We start from the raw sequence: 17,503 nt of genomic DNA, 5'->3' as shown, positions 1-17,503 counted from the left end.
ACAGGATCCCAAAAGAAACAACACACGATAGATGAGGGAGGGTCTATACTTTATTAAACAATACACCAAATCGACGATGAAATAGGGCAAACGGGTTTGCCCCCCAAAAAACTAAAGGGTACCTATCTCGAGTGGAATGATCTCCATCATGCACGGTCAACTTTGAAACCTCGTTTCTCCAACAAACACCACCGGTAATGTACATCTACGACCTTGAGCGTGACGCCGGCTCTTCTTACATCTCACGTTAACGTATGACAAGGAAACACTTACGCAAAGCGAAGTTACAAGCGAAACAGTAAACAGTAGCAAACTCTCGCGGATTCTCGCGGATCACATTACCTTGGAAAAGAAGCGCGAGATTTAAACGAGATCTTAGAGAGAGCTGCGCAGAACCGATGCGCATAGCGGTCTGCGGTTCGACTGAGTGTTTGTCTGAGTTGTTTTAGTTGTCGAAAAAGACTATATTTGACGGAATGGCGACCGACAAGTATCTGACAGCGAGCCAGAAAGCCGTGGACTGTCTCCTGAAGACAATTTGCCAGCCAGACTTCAGGAAAGAACACAAGGACGTGGCCTTCTATTTCAAGTAAAATAATTTTTGACATAATTTTTTTGAAGACTCAGCTTACGACTTGGCGACTAGACGTGGCGACTCGGTAGTACCTTTTGTATGATAATACTGGATAGTATTATTATGCAAAACTTACCGAGTTGCCACGGCTAGACTTGTAAACGTTAACACACCTTGTTCAATTTAGTACAATTGTCAGTTATAATGTTTACATTTATGAAGAAAATGTGTTAAGTATTAGGACCCATTTTTCTCTTTCAGCAAGATATGTTCTGTTTTACATAAACAGTTAAATGCCATTCAGGGCGTAGCCATATAATAATTTGGGCGTAGCCATATATTATAACGTGAATAATTTATGTTATGCCATGAGTCAGCCATCTTCTGAACCATACAACTTACAAGCTAATTAGTAAAGACATGTTGTGGTGTAGCTACGGTTTCAAGTAACTTGTTGCATGGCTAATTTTCTTGTTCATGTTCTTTGTTCTTTGTCATGTTCTTAAAATAGCCTAGTAGGCCCACGTTTAGCCATGGCAACTCTGTAAGCTTTTGTATGATACATGTATATATACTGACAAGTAGCCATTTTTATACAAAAGGCTTACTGACTCGCCACGGCTAGCCCAAGTTATGTTCATCACAGTCTTGCAATACGAGCTATCACTGTGTTTGTGTATATATCATATACTTGCATACTTATTTGAAAACATTACAATGCAAATTATCGGTAGGCATATCAGCCAACTGTCACCAGCTTTATTGCCTTCCACTCGCTGGCTGTGATGTCATGGCGATCACTTAGCGTCCAGTCCAAAAACTGGGGGTTTGGGGGGTCTTTGGGAGCTTTTATGTGCTATATTCTGATTGCATATATAGACAACATAGCCAGCCTCGTTGAATTACCCCCGTTTTTTAAACTGGGCTGAACAGAAAACAGCCAAAGACTACCAAACCCCCAGTTCTATAAGCCTGCTACGGAGGCTAGCGATCGCTCGTATATTGAGATAATGCTTCAGAATCACTTAATGTACATAACCTTGACCTTTGACAGGTCAGTGACCTCCCTGTTGCTTGCTGGGAAGCACAAAGAGGCAAACTTTATTCTGGATCACATCAGAGGTAAACAACTTTTCATTCAATAATTTCACGGAATTAATTTCGCAGTTAGAGTCAGGAAATTGGACTTGTTTACTGTGTAATATTATAAAACAGTGCTGTAGCACAGAACATATTAAATTTAGTTTACGCCTTTACGGTGTAAAGGTCACTGCAAAAATGTGAACATAAAACTACTGCAAACATTTCTTGATGAACATAAAACTACTGCAAACATTTCTTGATTTACAGTATTTGTCATCTAATAAATTATGCATTAGATGTCTTTAATGCTATAATTGTACAGAAAAAATACAAGAACTAAGATAATAAATTGAAAAATGACACAGCTATCAACAAGTCATCCATCTGCTTTTCTGAGTTATTTACATGGTACCTTTTCAGGGCTCAAAATACTGGGTGCATGTGCACCTTATTAGTGCACCCAAGGACATTATCTGTGTATAATGTCCTTGGTGCACCCAAATTTGGAGCTGTGCATCCTTTTTTTTTTTGGTGCACCCAAGTATTTTCTTAGGTTTAATATATGTAAATAAATATGTTAAATATATAGTAGTTACAGCATATTCATAATTAACATCTAAGTGTCAGAAAAATATTAATGTTAATATTATAAGGTAACAATGACAATAGAAAGCATTGTATTCTCGCCGGTTCTAACCCCTCCCTCAAGCGGGGCCGCGGCCACCTGTTTGAACACGTGCGAGTGCACGTGCCAGCGTCGTGTTCGAACAGGTGATCTATACCAGTACCGTTTGAGGGAAGGGGCTCTAGAACCGGCGATAATACAGTGCTTTCTATTGTCATAATTGTTACCTTACAATATTAACAATATACATTGTTACATATGTTCAGCCACCTGCAGGAAAGGCGGCGACTTTGTCTCACCTGGAGCAGAGGAGGGACAGAAGAGTGCGAATGGAGCTTACAACGAGTTTTGGTCGTACGCTAACGGCTGGATCGCCATGGGCGCAGTGCGGCTGCAAAGGTTCGACGTTGCATATCCGGCGTACAGGTAGGCTACAGGCATTTCCTAGTAGTTATAGGCCACACCAATTTTAATTTCTTGGTTACACTCAATCTTTGCACATTTAATTACAGGAGTTGTATAAAGCTTTGTAGTGATGATGGCAACGAGTTCCAGTCTACGATAGCTCTGGGGAGATACAAGTTTTTGAATACATCAATTCTTGGTTGATAACTCAGATCTGATATTTGAAGGCATGACTGTTTCTTGTTCTTTTCTGGGCTGGTATCTATCCATGGAACAGGTACTTGGAGGAGAAGTTCTTCCACCGAGAGCTAGGTGGCGGTACCGTAAAACCGCTCTCTAAGACAGGTATTGGTTCTTGATTCTTCCGTCCATTCTTTAATGCTTAAGGCCACACTGACGTAATTTTATGGATGACATCCTTGTAAGACCCCCAAAGTTGTGTGAGCCTGCTGTCAGTAGCCACAATGGATTCTTGTTTTTTTTAGAACATGCACACACGGATGTTATCCATAAAATTAAATCTGTGTTGCCTTAAGTTGCTTGAAGCAGTCAGTGTACACACAGATTCTTTGGAGAAGGGGTAGGCAAGTTTTGGGATGTGGTAGTGATTGTAGGTTATAATCAAGAGGTTACATGTACATATTTTAAGTGTCTCTCCCTTTGATAATTGTTTTTGGATGTCTAATTTACTATCGTAATGGTGTTCAATTAATGCAGGAAAAGTTTTATTGTGTCAAACATAGTTGTACAAGATGATGAAAAACTTAAACTGTTAAAATAAAATGTGAATAATCAAGTATTCCACATTCCAGTTATTTTTAGGTAATTAATGTATAATGATATGGATTTTATTGAATAACTTAGCAATTTTAATTTGTTATGCCAGATATGTCAAGAAATGAAATTGTACAGCAAGACACAATTTAGCCAATGGCTACAAGTTCTTGTTTGTTTTCACAAATAAACCATTTGACTGACTGATTGATTGATTGATTGATTGGTTGATTGATTTTTGCAAATAAACCATTTGACTGATTGATTGATTGATTGATTGATCGATTGGTTGATTGATTTTTGCTTGTCACAGAGCCCAACATTGTGGAGGTCATTTCGACCTCACACCTGGGCATGGTGTTCATGTCCTTCGGCGACCTGGACAAGGCCTGGAGATGTGGAGAAAACCTGACACTGTTCACCAAGAAAAACCTCCATCATGATGACGATCCCAACACCTTCTATCTACGCATGGATGACAAGGAGAAACTGGTTTGTTCTCTCTCAATTTGTTGCCTTTGTGGCCTTATGTTAGCCTCCGTAGCAGGCTTATAGAACTGGGGGTTTGGTGGTCTTCGGCTGTTTTCTGATTAGCCCAGTTCTAAAAAATGGGGGTATTTCAACCAGGCCGGCTATGTTGTCTATATGCAATCAGAAAATAGCACAAAAAAGATCCCAAAGACCATGAAGACCCCCAAAACCCCCAGTTTTTGGCATGCTATGGAGGCTAGCCTTATGTGTCTAACCCTGATGCTGTTCACCAAGTTGAACCTCCATCATGACGTTCCCAACACCTTCTATCTACGCATGGATGACAAGGAGAAACTGGTTTGTTCTCTCTCAGTTTGTTGCCTTTGTGGCCTTATGCTAGCCTCCGTAGCAGGCTTATAGAACTGGGAGTTTGGTGGTCTTCGGCTGTTTTCTGATTAGCCCAGTTCTACATTTTGTAAATGGGGGTATTTCAACCAGACCGGCTATGTTGTCTATATGCAATCAGAAAATAGCACATAAAAGCTCCCAAAGACCATGAAGACCCCCAAAACCCCCAGTTTTTGGCATGCCATGCAGGCTATCCTTATGTGTCCAACCCATTCCTATAGTATACCTGACTCTGGGTCGCTTCTCACATACTACCAGTAGTATGGTATCCCAGGCCAGGGATCAAACCCATGCCAAGCGCAGGCACCCCAACGCTCTAACCATTTGGCCAAAAGGTCTGGACCCATCAGACGGATCAGTTGGTAGCACTTGTAAACCCCACACTGTTACACAAGAGTTGTCATGAAGATCTTAAATATAACCTTGTCCTGCGGAGCCCAACAATTGTTGTTTTGCACATACAGTACCATTTACATAGAACTCTGCATAGGTACTATTTGGGGGTATTTCTCGTGCAATGCATCACACTGCAGTGAAACGCAATTGAATGTGGAGGTAACTACATGTATGCCACCGAAGGGTGAAAAAAGTCGGGTGTCTATGACCTGATAAAGACATGAAATTATTTTAAAATACTGTGTAAAAAAATGCCAGCAGGACAAGGGTTAAAAGATTTGAATGATATCAGATTCTGTGATTGATTTTGTTTCTTTTAACTAAAGCTATAATCTTTTAACTCAGATAAAAGACTTCCCAGCAGAGGCGGCAGCCATTTGTGCCGTGAAGGCGACTGAGCCGAACCAGCTGTACTTCTTCATCGGATATCCCATCGCTTTCCTGGCAAAACTGTTCGTGGCCACCGGTGAAGACAAATTCAGGTTTGTGGATTTGTTTTCCTTGTATGGAGGTTTTCTTTTTGGTGTGTCTGTAAAAAGTCAGTGTGACCTGATAACTTTTTCATAGAATAAAGAATAATTTTTTAGATTTTTAGCAAGACATAGAAATACTCTTTGCTTGCTACACATTTGACTATAATAGGTGCATATTTCATCATTTAAGCTATCAACCTGGCTCATAAATGGAACCTTTAATTGCTATCACTTGCTCACTGTCAGGTTTAATGTCTGTTGGTCCCCATCTTTCGAAGTTGGACGTGCTTGCACATTGATGCTGAGGCTTGATGGTAGCCTGTCGTTTGCCTCTGTCCTGTGGATTGATGCTGTTTTGTTTTTTGTTATTTTTGTCCGTGTCAGACACTGCGCTGTTTACCGAAGGAAAACATATTTGTTTTTGCTCAGTTTCCTCTTCTTCTTCTCGTTTTTTGTTTGTTTGTTTGTTCATTATTTATTTTCTTCCCTGTCAGAGACTGTGCTGAAGAGCTTCTTGAGTTCTGCATGAGGTGTGATGAGTCCATCTACAGCTCTAACTTCAGCCACAAGGTGGGGTGGGGGGCGGCCTGCCTCGCCGCTGTCTATCGCAACAGGAACAGCAAAAAAGAAAAGTACATCCAGGTACTGTAAATGCATTTATTTTCACAGGGCAAAAATACCGGGCATATACTTCATTAGATTTGCAGTGTGTAAAAAAAGTATATACATACATTGTATACCAGGTGGATGCAAAAATTATACAAAATGATATATTGCTGTTTATCACAACAGGAACAGCAAAAAAGAAAAGTACTTCCAGGTACTGTAAAGGCATTTATTTTCACAGGGCAAAAATAAGACCACCGGGCATACTTGAAGCATTAGATTTACAGTGTATAAAAAAAATAAACAGAAACTTTTATTGACACAACAAAAGTACAGTAACTTTCGTAAGGTCCTTAACTACATGTACATATACCAGTGAGGTGGATGCAAAAATTATACAAAATGATATAATGGTATTGGATATACATGTATTGTGCATTATTACAAACAGATTGTGCAACAGATTGTTTTTGCTACATTTTCTCCTTCTTCTCCAAACAATGACATCAATGACCTGAACCAGACTGTCTGTTACCATGGTAACTGGTGTTGGGTTACATAATGTTGCAATTTCATAGTAGGAGGGATTTAGACTCCTGTCACCATATGTATGAAATGTGTTTGAGTAAGAATTAATAGAGCAGACCATATGTGAAGGTTAAAATGACACATTATGCTTTGCAAATGTTGCCTTTTTAGTTTATTTGTGTATTTGTTTGTTTGTTTGTTTGTTTGTAGGTGGCTACAAAGATCGCGGACCACCTGGTGTCTCTGCAGAGTGACCGCGGCTCCTTCCTGGACTCGGGCCCTGAGATGGACAACCTGGACCAGACCGCGGAAATCTCCGTTTGGCTGCGCGAGATCGCCACAGAGCTAGACAGGGTGGCAGAGTTGGACAGGGCTAAAAGCCTCAAATTTGGCAATTAGCCCTCTCAAATTTGAAAGATGGTTTGTCCTTTTGCAAAAAGGATCAAATATCACTAACTAAGTTTACCTATTGTTTGCTTCAGGCACTATATATATATACTTGTATGTGTGAAGACTAGACTAGCCGACTGCTGCCCACCCGAGTCATGGACCCTTGCATGTAATCTCCAAGCAGATCCCTCTCGGTGGCAAAAAGACAGTATCAAATTGGCCTGGCAGTATCCATTAGCCAGAGAAGGTTGCCAGCCACCGACAGTGTCGGTTGGTGGGGGTACCAACAAAAAAAAACAAAAAAAAAAACATGCCATATATAAAAAGCTAACGATCATTCCCCCACAACCTCTGCTTGGAGAGTACCTTGCTTGTACAGCAGTTTGTATCATCAATATGCAGCAGTATAATCAAAGACTGGATACTACTACTATTAGCAAGGCTATGCATATCATATGTTCCTTTTTGGATAAGGAATAGATCAATGAATCAGCATCAATATCGCCTCTGCATGAAAGTGTGTCCAAACATAGCGCCGTCAAACGGCTGAATGCATAAGTGCAGGCAAACCTGGCATATCTGGCAGCTGCAATAATGACATAACCTGCTAGGAGTCCTCACTGTCACGTGTGGATGAATCAGATAACTGATGTACTGCAAAAATGTTTTCATTTGACGTGAAAATTGCCATATAAGGCTCAAAGCTACAAACTTTGTGGCACCTTTGCTGGAGAGTCTTTTTTTGGTCTCAATCTGTGTGTGTGTGTATGTGTACGTTTGTGCATATGTGTGTGATACTAGTATTTGTATAATAGAGAGAACTTTATTGACACAACAAAAAATACAGCGACTTTTGTAAGGTCAAAGACATGTAGATATACAGACAAATATACATGGGTACAACGAAAATATCCTAATAAGCAGATAATTTTTCATGCGGATTCACAATTGATGTAACAAAAAGACACTGCCTTAATACGTGCTGAAACTTTATTGAAACATTCTTCCTGATTAAAACTTTACGCAAATAATATACAATCTCTAGCTTATACGGTGTAAGATTCCACACAGTCAGTCTATAGAATATATTCTCCTATTGGATATCTGAGTAAAAAGTTTCACTTGGTTGGTTATAGCTATATCTGCCAACACCCAATTTGCCTCGAATACTGTTTGTAAATGAAGGGAATCGAAGAATATAAGAAAGTTCTTCGTCCAAGTGAGGTAGGTATGTCCAGGTTCACATTGGTATTTTGATGTGGAGTGTAGCTAACTCCTTATTCACCGGCAAATCTTACAATACATTACATCGACTTACAATAGGGACAAATTACTGAAAACTAGTTTTTGATAAAGTCTAGTTTATAATTAAGGGTTAATGACCCGCCCCGAGGTGAATATGGTGTGATAAAGCCTTGTCAGTTGCTATAACCACCGAATGAAGCCACCTCGTTCGCTGCGCTCACTCGGTGACTTCATGATAATCTGATTATCTATATGATAATCAGTCATACAATATATATGATAATCAGTCATACAATCCAATAAACGTACCGTTGAAACGCCTTGTATTAAGCTAACTGGTAATCACTATTTTGGTAATATAAGTGAGGTATGTATACGGCATATTGTTACGGTGTTAAGCCATGGTGAATACTGTATGTGAGTTCTGGAGTTCTGTGGAGCTTCGGTAGCTTGGGTGCCATCCTCCGTAGTTACCGCCGGCTCCTTATTGTCGCTAACTACCATGGAGTATACGGAGGATGGCACCCAGGCCAGAGGCAGAGCCTCAGAAAAGGTTAGAACAGGCGAAAATCAATGCGCGCGCGGCTGTCATCCACATGTATTTAGTTTGTTAGATCTTTAGTTGTAGAAGACCATACAAAAGTCCCTGTGCTTTTTTTGTGGTGTCAATAAAGAATGTACATTATTTCGATCCCGATCGGCGGTCAATCCCGGCCCATTTTTTTCACTGTGAACGGGACCTTAATGTGAACGGGGTGTATCAGTGTGGCCTTATTTTACAAGATCTGACAGAAGTCGGGCGCTTCCCTGGGTTCAATGGCCCGCTGTTTGTAAGTCTTCAGGCCCTTCTTGCAGTCCCGGCACTGGTGGCACTTCCTGCAGTACCGACACGATCTGCCAGAGGTCCCTCCCCTGGCACGGCACATCCGGCACACCTTCTGCCCCTTCACGGACTCGCACTGGCCGCAGGCCTGAAAGTACATGTAGAGTATAACTACTTTAGCTAGTAGAAAGGTAACATTTGCAAAGCAAATGCATACTGTTTACCTTCACATGCTCTAGCCTTACAAAGTACTGCTCTGTTTATTCTAACTCTAACACATTTATGTATATATGGTAACCCTCCCCCACTCGTCTTCAACTCCTGCACGGTGAACTTTGTTCCCACGTTCAAGTATCTTGGATCTATAATCTCCAAGACGGGGGATCTAAAGCCAGAAATCAACCAAAGACGTGCCCAAGCTTCAGCAGTCCTGCAGTCTCTGTGGAAGCCACTTTGGCGACATCGCCACATCACACAGCAGACGAAACAACGCATCTATAACTCCTCTGTCATCTCGGTCCTACTGTACGGATCAGAAACCTGGGCACTGAACAGCACGCTGGAATCACGTTTAGACGGATTCGACAGCAGAGCCCTCCGGAGGATTACCGGCACTCGCTGGCATGAACATGTCAGCAATAAGGACCTCCGTGACCTGACCGGACAACCTGCTGCATCGTGCCTTGCAGCTGCACGACGGATCCGTTGGTACGGTCACGTTCTCCGCCTCCCTCCCTGGCACCCCGTGCCTTGCTGGACTTTGCCCCTGAACAGGCAGGATTGCGGCGGCCCAGGGGGGCCCCACGTACCAGATGGATGGACGCTGTCCGACGTGACCTGAGCAACATCAACATCCAGCTCCCCCAGACACAGCAGCTGGCTGAAGACAGAGGAAAGTGGCGGGCCCTGACAACGCTAGTCAGCTCTACGCACCACGTGCAAGAGGATTGAGTGAGTGAGTGAGTGGTAACCAGTCCCTTGCTACATGTAATTCAACACTACAGGGTGTCTGCTACAGCACAAGTTACCAAGGTGACAGTCATCCGCTCCAAGCCTAGGTCATTAACCTTATGCGTTTGGAATGGAAGAAGAAACTGAGCAAAAACAATATGTTTCCTTTTGAGAAGGTAAACATGATAATCTCCAAACAGATCTTTTGGTGGCTGACAATATCAAATTGACAAGACAGTATCATTGGCAAGATAGTACCAAATAAGCCACCGAAGGCTGACTAAAATCACAATACAAAATACGAAAGCCCGATAAAAAAAGTCTAAAACACAAGAAAACCAGCACTTGTCCAGGTGAAAAACATGCCAAAATGTCGCCAGGGACCCAAGTTTCCATCTAAAAGTAGTCGTAAACCCAGTGTTACTGAAAAAGCATGTAAAGAGAGAACGACTTGTGTTTGGGAAGATTATATTTTACACGTCAGGTATTGCTACATGTAAGTGTTACCTTTTTCACAGTCTTTGCCGTGCAGATGACGGGATGTGACGTAGGGAAGGGTTCGGCACGGGCTGACCGGACTGGGAGACTACCCGGCGCTGTGGATAGAAAAATAGTCAGTAGTTACAACTGATCAATATATACAAGTCCTGGACAATAGTGTTACATTGCCATATAGTAATAATTGCTAACTTCTGCAATCAAATGTGCAAAGATTGAGTGTAACAAGCTAGCTGCCGCCGCGCCGCGTGCCTGCGAAGCTGGTGTGTTACGCCGAAGGGCGGTTATATTGGCTATACCGATACAGAAACTTACATCCATGAATTGCTATTTGGACCTCGATTTTCATTCGTTCGTAATTATTTTTATTCAGGTACATTGTACGTTGTGTACCTTAAATGAGATTTCATTTTTTACCTTACTATTTAGTTTATCATCATGAAACATTTTTTTTTGTATTTGTACGTCGCAATGACAAATTTAAACCTATGTAGTGAATCGTGTCTATAATTATAAACACCAAAATTATGAGTGGTAGATTGACACTGCCTACCTGTGTTCCTCCCCGTTGGCTGGAGAACTGCGAGTTCCAGCAAGTCGAACTTCTGGTACAGATCGCAGACTTCTCTGGCCACCTCCTCTGCTACAAACTCGCCCTGTGAGAAAAAAAGGTGTTTATAGTTTGGGATTAATTAGTGTAAACCAGCTGGTGTAAACGGTCAATGTTATTCTCACATAGAAAATACAACTGCTAGCTACTACTGGATAAATTACGGGGATAACTTCCGAACGATTCGAATGACATCCACCACTCTAGCTTCTTCAGGGTCACTATCGAACTAACAGAACAGCACAATACTGATGATATGTCCTGAGTATAGTCCATTTTGATAATTAGGAGGTAGCAAATTCAGACATACAAAGTGACACCGAACGAAAAAATACGAAAAATGGTGGGTTTACTAATGGTAGTAAATGCCAGTTAAATCGGGTAATGTTTACTTTGTAAACAGTACCGGAACTCCCGACTTCCAATTGGCATTCACAACCATTGGCAAATCCCACTTTTCGTGCGGTGTAATGCATTATTCCACAAGCTTACATCCGCTTAACACAGTGCAATGGCCAGGTGGGTAGAGTGCTCGCCTTTTGCATTCGATAGTTCGTGAGTTTGATCCCCGTCCGAGTGATACCAAAGACTTTAAAAATGGTACATGCTGCGTTCTCTGCTTAGAACTCAGCATTTCAGAAAGAGTATGGGAGTTGCTTGACACATACCACTACCAGTGGACTAGCCCCCTGCTGTAGTGATTGCACTATTGTGTGGCCCACGGGCCACTGAACCGGAGATAGGCGCCGCCCTATGCACCACGTGATGCGGGAAGGACAAAACTTTTTTGAACTTTAACTTACATCCGCTGAGGTTGCCAGTCCAGGCCTGCCCGCGGGTCCAGGTGCACCGGGTCGCCCGTACGACCCAGGCGGGCCCTCCGGTCCGGGCGGCCTTCCGGTCCAACGAACCGCTACTAGTGGACTAGCCTAATCTCCAAGCAGATCTTTCGGTTGGGTGGCAAAAGACCGTATCCATTGGCCATCCTGTATCCATTGGCCGTCCTGTATCCATTTGCCAACCTAATGGACACTCCTCTGGCCAATGGATACTGTCTTGCCACCGAAAGATCTGCTTGGAGATTAGGACTAGCCTCGTGCTGTAGTGGTTGCACTATTGTGTGGCCCAAGGGCTACTGAACCGGAGATGGGTGCTGCCCTATGAGCCCTATACGGCCTACGGGAAGAACTTTAAACTTACATCTGCTGAGGTTGCCAGTCCAGGCCTGCCCGCGGGTCCAGGTGCACCGGGTCGCCCGTACGGCCCAGGCGGGCCCTCCGGTCCGGGCGGACCCTCCGGCCCCACGAACCCCTGGCTCCCCTTCAGTCCTGGTGGGCCCGTCGGTCCGGGGGGACCAGGGAAGCCTCGCGGCCCTGGAGAAACAGTTGTGGTTACTGTTGTGTTCTTGAACTAGACGATCGACGACAGAGACTTTGACGTGTCTTAATCTGATCTTTTTGTGATGCTTAAATCCAGAAGGGTTAGTGTGGTACAGTATGCGTCTGTGCTCAACCTTGGCCAGACGCGGAAGAGATCGTCTTGCTAGAGACGTTACGTTTCTTGAGCACTTCCTACTTAATTCATACTGGGCTATACTGACACAGAGAGTTGGAGAGGTGTTGCTCTAGCCATAATACAACAGTTACCTCCTAGCCTGGGTGCCAGACCCATAGTACACTAGGCACAAAGTATCTTCGTGCTCACTGAGATACTTTGTGTCCAGTGTGCTATGGGTCTGGCACCCAGGCTAGTTACCTCCATGAAGAATGAAGCTATTGGTTTCGGTATGCCTGGGTCTGTTTGCGTTTCCGCATGACCCTAATGATAAGGTTAGGTTGTAACGGATATGGATGTAGTTTGTCCCAGAGTGGGCATCTTAAGAACAAAATAGACAACACGGAGTCATGATCCTACCGGTCTGTCCTGACGGGTTGAACCCTCCCGTGCCTCCTCCAGGTTCCCCCTTCTGGCCCTTCAGGCCAGACAGTCCGGGCGGGCCCCGGTCTCCCCGATACCCCTTCTCTCCAGTCAGGCCAGGAGACCCTGGTAATATTATATGATAACGGAAAAATCACTGTTCAGCTCAATTAACCTCGACAAAAAATGTAAAACATTATCAAAAGAAGACACTTTTAAATATATCATATCATGTACAAATATAGACGTCATCAATGAAGTATGTAAGTATATTTCAAAATGTTTCAAAAAAAGAGAAGAAGCCATTAGAACTTAGATATATACCACTTTATATATATATTTCTTTTTTAGCATTGTATACCTTAGACCTGATGTTAGCCTTTCTTTATTACTATTGTTGTAGTACTCTCTAGTGCATTCTACTCTGTACATCTGTGCATTTATCCCCCCGGGGAATGAACATACAATAAAGTTTCATTATTAATTGATAACTGTATAATGTAATATTATTAATTGATGTAATAATTGATGCTTAATGTGTAATTTGCTATGTTGATAAGATAAGTTTTCCTGCAGTATAATGTCCTTGATAGCAGTTAAACGTGTATGCAAATAATAGTTGTATATTTACGTAAAGGACTCCAGGAAGAATAGTGATGTATATATTATCACTAATGGGAATTTCTAAACAAACAAACAAACAAACAAACAAACAAACCTGGTCTACCGGGAGTTCCTGGCAGCCCGGGAACTAAAGCCCGGGTCTCCCTTCGGTCCCTGTGGCCCTGGAAGACCGATGCCAACGGACAGACTTCTCAGCTGAAAATGGGAGAGAAAACTATGATACAATATATAATAAGTTGAAAAAAAACTTGCGCATGTCGATTTGACACCCCATTCAAAAGTACGGAAGTAAAAAGTCTGAATACCTGTTGTTCCAGTTCCACCATCCGTCTCTCCAAGGCTTCCACTCTGTCACAGCAATCTTAAAGTCCAAAATGAAACAGAAGTTAGACAAGTCAAGACAAGGGTGATGCAAATTTGTCAAAGGGATTGAGAAATAGTTCAGATGAGGTTATATTTACCTCCGTTTGTACTAGGGATGTCCGGATCCACTGGTTGCCGGTCGTCAGATGACCCCGGGAACCCAAACTCAGGCCTGGTGTTTCCATTATTTCCAGGATATGTCGGCCTGTCGGATGATGCGCCTAACATCAGGCAGCAAAAACAGCTATCAGAAACGCCGTGAAACCACCAAAATACATGTACACACAGCAAGTATATAACTTCTCTACGTTTGCAGACGAAAGGTGCACTTTTAAAATCAAGGGGCCAACGCATTACATAAGGGGGGGGGGGGCATTCGTCTTCTATTGGTTCCAAAGAGTCGAACCCACCAGTGCAACATCATTTTGAAATTGGAATAGCCTGTGCTTCTGCTGACACACAAGCAAACAAACAAACAAACAAACAAACAAACAAACAAACAAACAAACAGACAAACACACCAAAAACGAAACCCCCGTCCATCCAGAGGCACAAAAGTGCTTACCGCACAAGTTGGTGACACACCCAGCATTGCCACACCTCGAGCACGGCGCTCCGTTCACATACGGTCTCTCACCAACCGTGTTTCCTCTGGGAAAATAACGAGTGTGTCACAAGACACCGATAGAAGTTATTTTTACTATACTTAATCTACATTTGTATTGGTAACACTGATGCTTTGTAATTTTTTTTTTCATACAGAACCTACATAGCAAAGTACCACCCTCCACATGAAGGTTATAGAAGGGGCTTGTAGAAATAATTAAGGGCTCACAAACAAACAAACAAACAAACACACACACACACACACACACACAAACACAAGCAAACATACATGTACCAAAAGCAAAACTACGTAACTCCTCTATCACGTTATTCAGTCTATTTAGTATATTTGGCCAATTTCTACTATTTTTCCTACTCTCCAAGCAGAGGTTGTGGGGGAATGATCGTTAGCTTTTCATATATGGCCCTTTTTGTCGGTACCCCTACCGTCGATGGCCGGCGACCTTCTCTGGCTAATGGATACTGCCTGTCCAATTTGATACTGTCTTTTTGCCACCGAAAGGGATCTGCTTGGAGATTATATTTTTCCGGAGATATAAAGAGCCTGGTAGAGACTACTATAAGATGTAAACCTCAGGAGCCTGGTAGAGACTACTATAAGCTGTAACTTACGACGGAGCATAGTTGCAAACTACGAGGAACGAGTCCCGCCAGCCGAGTCCCTGGATGATGCCGCATTGGGTGACGCCGCAGCCGACCTGGTTAGTCGTGGCCCAGATCACCTTTTCAAACGAGATACAGAGTATACTAGAAAGTTAACAAGCAAATACATACCTTCACCAGGTCTAGCTCAACAAACTGCTGCACTGTTTATTCTTACTCAAAGCCATACGCATTCTAATGTATGGCGTGTAGCCTGTCCAACTCTGTTCTGCTACATAATGTGACCCAACACCACAATTAAGTTACTAAGGTGACAGACATCTGGTCCAGGTCATTGACCTTTTTGTCTGGGGAAGAAGAAGAGTAAGAAGAAGAAACCGTTGAGAGCAAAAACAATGTTTTCCTTCTGCGAAGGTAAACCCAAAAAGCTTTCTTGGTTAACTCCATTCGCAGCTTTTCCACCATAGAATTATTTTGAGTTTTAAAGTATTCTTCTATGAAGATATATCAAATTTTATGGTTCCAGGATTGAATAACAATATAATACGTCACAGGTTTCAAAATTTGCCATTCAGCACATGAGGTATCACATGAATTCATTGCTCTTTTGTTCACCTGAGTATAATGACCACAGGTACGGGCACACTGATTGGTTGAGAAAGTGTAGTCTTTCTGTTCAGTCAGCCAATCGGCTACCTCCTCTCCTGGTGTGTATTCTCCTGATAGAGAAATAACAGCAAAAACAAAAAAAAATCTTTCAATAAATAAAATAGCTGTAGACAGAAGAGAAATACCTTCATATCTTGAAGCGTGGCCAACATAGGATAGAATAGAGTACTTTAATGTAAAAACAAGAATTCAGAGATCTCAGACCTCCATGATATATTTAGATCTTGTGTGATGGTGACTGACTGTGTCCAACCATGCTGAAACACAGACACACATACGGACACACACACACACACACACACACACACGCACGCACACACGCACACACACACACACACACACACACACAAACACACACAAACAAAAAACAATAACAAACACCAAAAACAATACGGAAATTTTTCAGGGATGTAATGATACCATTCAGTAAAACCTTAAACTTTGTACATATAAATGATAACATAAATGTGAATTAGAAATCAACATTGCCAAAACAGCAAGTGTTACAATGAAACTAAATGTTGCTACATCCTACCGGAAGTGACGTATATGTTTTCTCCGACCGATCCGGGGAAGGTTTCCGCCCGCCGTGCATTGTGGTCGAAGATGCACCTGTCAGCCCAGGCCTGCGCAATGTCGGCCAGATCCTCGTTCCATGACTTCATTTTATGAAACACAACAAGGGTTTTCAATAACTCAACGTATAAAATGCTATGTCTAACATATCAAAATTATTGGAACCTCTCCCTTATGCTGAGGTCACATTTCCAAACCGGGGCCCGGCCGGGCTGTTTAGATTAACGAAAAATCAACAATTTATATCAATATTTTATATCCTTTTTTATCAACTTTTTCTTGTGCAGTTGTTGTATTTTATATCATACCTGTCGTTCCATAAGACTGCCTGGCCGGGTACTGGTTTGGAAATTTGATGATCTCATCATTACAAGTGCTTTCCTCCCAAACTTCAGTACAGTACAATCCATGAGCCTTCAAAACCAACGTTTACCGCTATATCCTACATTACCACTTATACATGTACCTTCAACCAATGGTGTTTAGTGCCAGAAGTGGTCTTTTGGCCTTGCAACGAGCAAGAGCAAACTTGTTCAAAATATGTCAACACTTAGGAAGTGTCGTAACTCCAATAGTCTTTCATCTATCCATCTATGCCAATGGATGGCTCATTACAATTTTACTTTTTCAATAACTTAAGCGAATTTTGTTTCTGTAAAACTAGTACCATATATGTTGTAGAATATACTAGTATAATGTTAGACGTAGATATAGTCACACATACCACTGTAGTTTCTTTCTATGTTGTTTGTACGAACTGCAATTAGCCCTCGGGCATGTATTTGCAATAAAACTTTCTTTCTATATATAATAACCTGTAGGACGATTACGAAGATCGATATCCTGGTTGGAAATCTACTTGGCACTGCCCTGGAGACCGACTGTTGACACGTACTGAAGAGGTAATCAATATAAGACTGGCGAAGTTGCAAAGGCCAAAGTTTATGGCTTGTGTAGTGTACTTGTCCCCAATCAAGGTCGCTTAAGAACACTCGAGCCAAAATTTGACGTAGTCTAGCCTTCTGTCGTCTGGCAAATAACCAAACCAAACGCCAAAGGCCGACTCCGAGCTTTTGTGCTTTTCTCCTAATCTCCAAGCAGATCCTAGGGTGGCAAAAAGACAGTATCATATGGGCCAGGCAGTATCCATTGGCCAGAGAGGGTCCAATTGGCCTTCCAAGGTGGGAGTAGCGACAAAAAAAGGGCCATTTATAAAAAAGGTAACGATATTTCCACATCAACCTTTGCTTGGAGAGTACTTTTG

The 17,503-nt window shown here is 42.3% G+C and overlaps 2 protein-coding genes across 2 annotated transcripts in view; one reads left to right on the top strand and one right to left on the bottom strand.

Moving 5' to 3' along the window:
* The first annotated feature begins 439 nt into the window (after window positions 1-439).
* On the top strand, window positions 440-6,746 carry LOC109484276. The gene is made up of 8 exons (XM_019787534.1): window positions 440-589; window positions 1,629-1,696; window positions 2,549-2,708; window positions 2,965-3,032; window positions 3,775-3,953; window positions 5,082-5,218; window positions 5,704-5,851; window positions 6,554-6,746. Exons 1-8 carry the CDS (start codon window positions 477-479, stop codon window positions 6,740-6,742), a joined length of 1,062 nt encoding a protein of 353 aa, XP_019643093.1. The 5' UTR covers window positions 440-476; the 3' UTR covers window positions 6,743-6,746.
* A 2,008-nt stretch (window positions 6,747-8,754) lies between these two features.
* The window catches only part of LOC109484421 (collagen alpha-1(XXIII) chain-like), a 10,171-nt gene continuing 1,422 nt past the window's right edge, over window positions 8,755-17,503 (bottom strand). The window contains exons 2-5 of the mRNA XM_019787670.1: window positions 16,199-16,322; window positions 13,863-13,985; window positions 12,061-12,233; window positions 8,755-8,949 (exon numbers count right to left, since the gene is read on the bottom strand). Of these exons, the coding sequence (XP_019643229.1) occupies window positions 8,755-8,949; window positions 12,061-12,233; window positions 13,863-13,985; window positions 16,199-16,322 (615 nt within the window). The remainder of the gene's footprint in view (window positions 8,950-12,060; window positions 12,234-13,862; window positions 13,986-16,198; window positions 16,323-17,503) is intronic.

Source organism: Branchiostoma belcheri, unplaced genomic scaffold (assembly GCF_001625305.1).
Source record: "Branchiostoma belcheri isolate BF01 breed outbred unplaced genomic scaffold, Haploidv18h27 scaffold7, whole genome shotgun sequence".
NCBI classification, from domain to species: domain Eukaryota; kingdom Metazoa; phylum Chordata; class Leptocardii; order Amphioxiformes; family Branchiostomatidae; genus Branchiostoma; species Branchiostoma belcheri.
The sequence above is the reverse complement of the archived record's forward strand: the minus strand, read 5'-3'. Positions and strand labels throughout refer to the sequence as shown.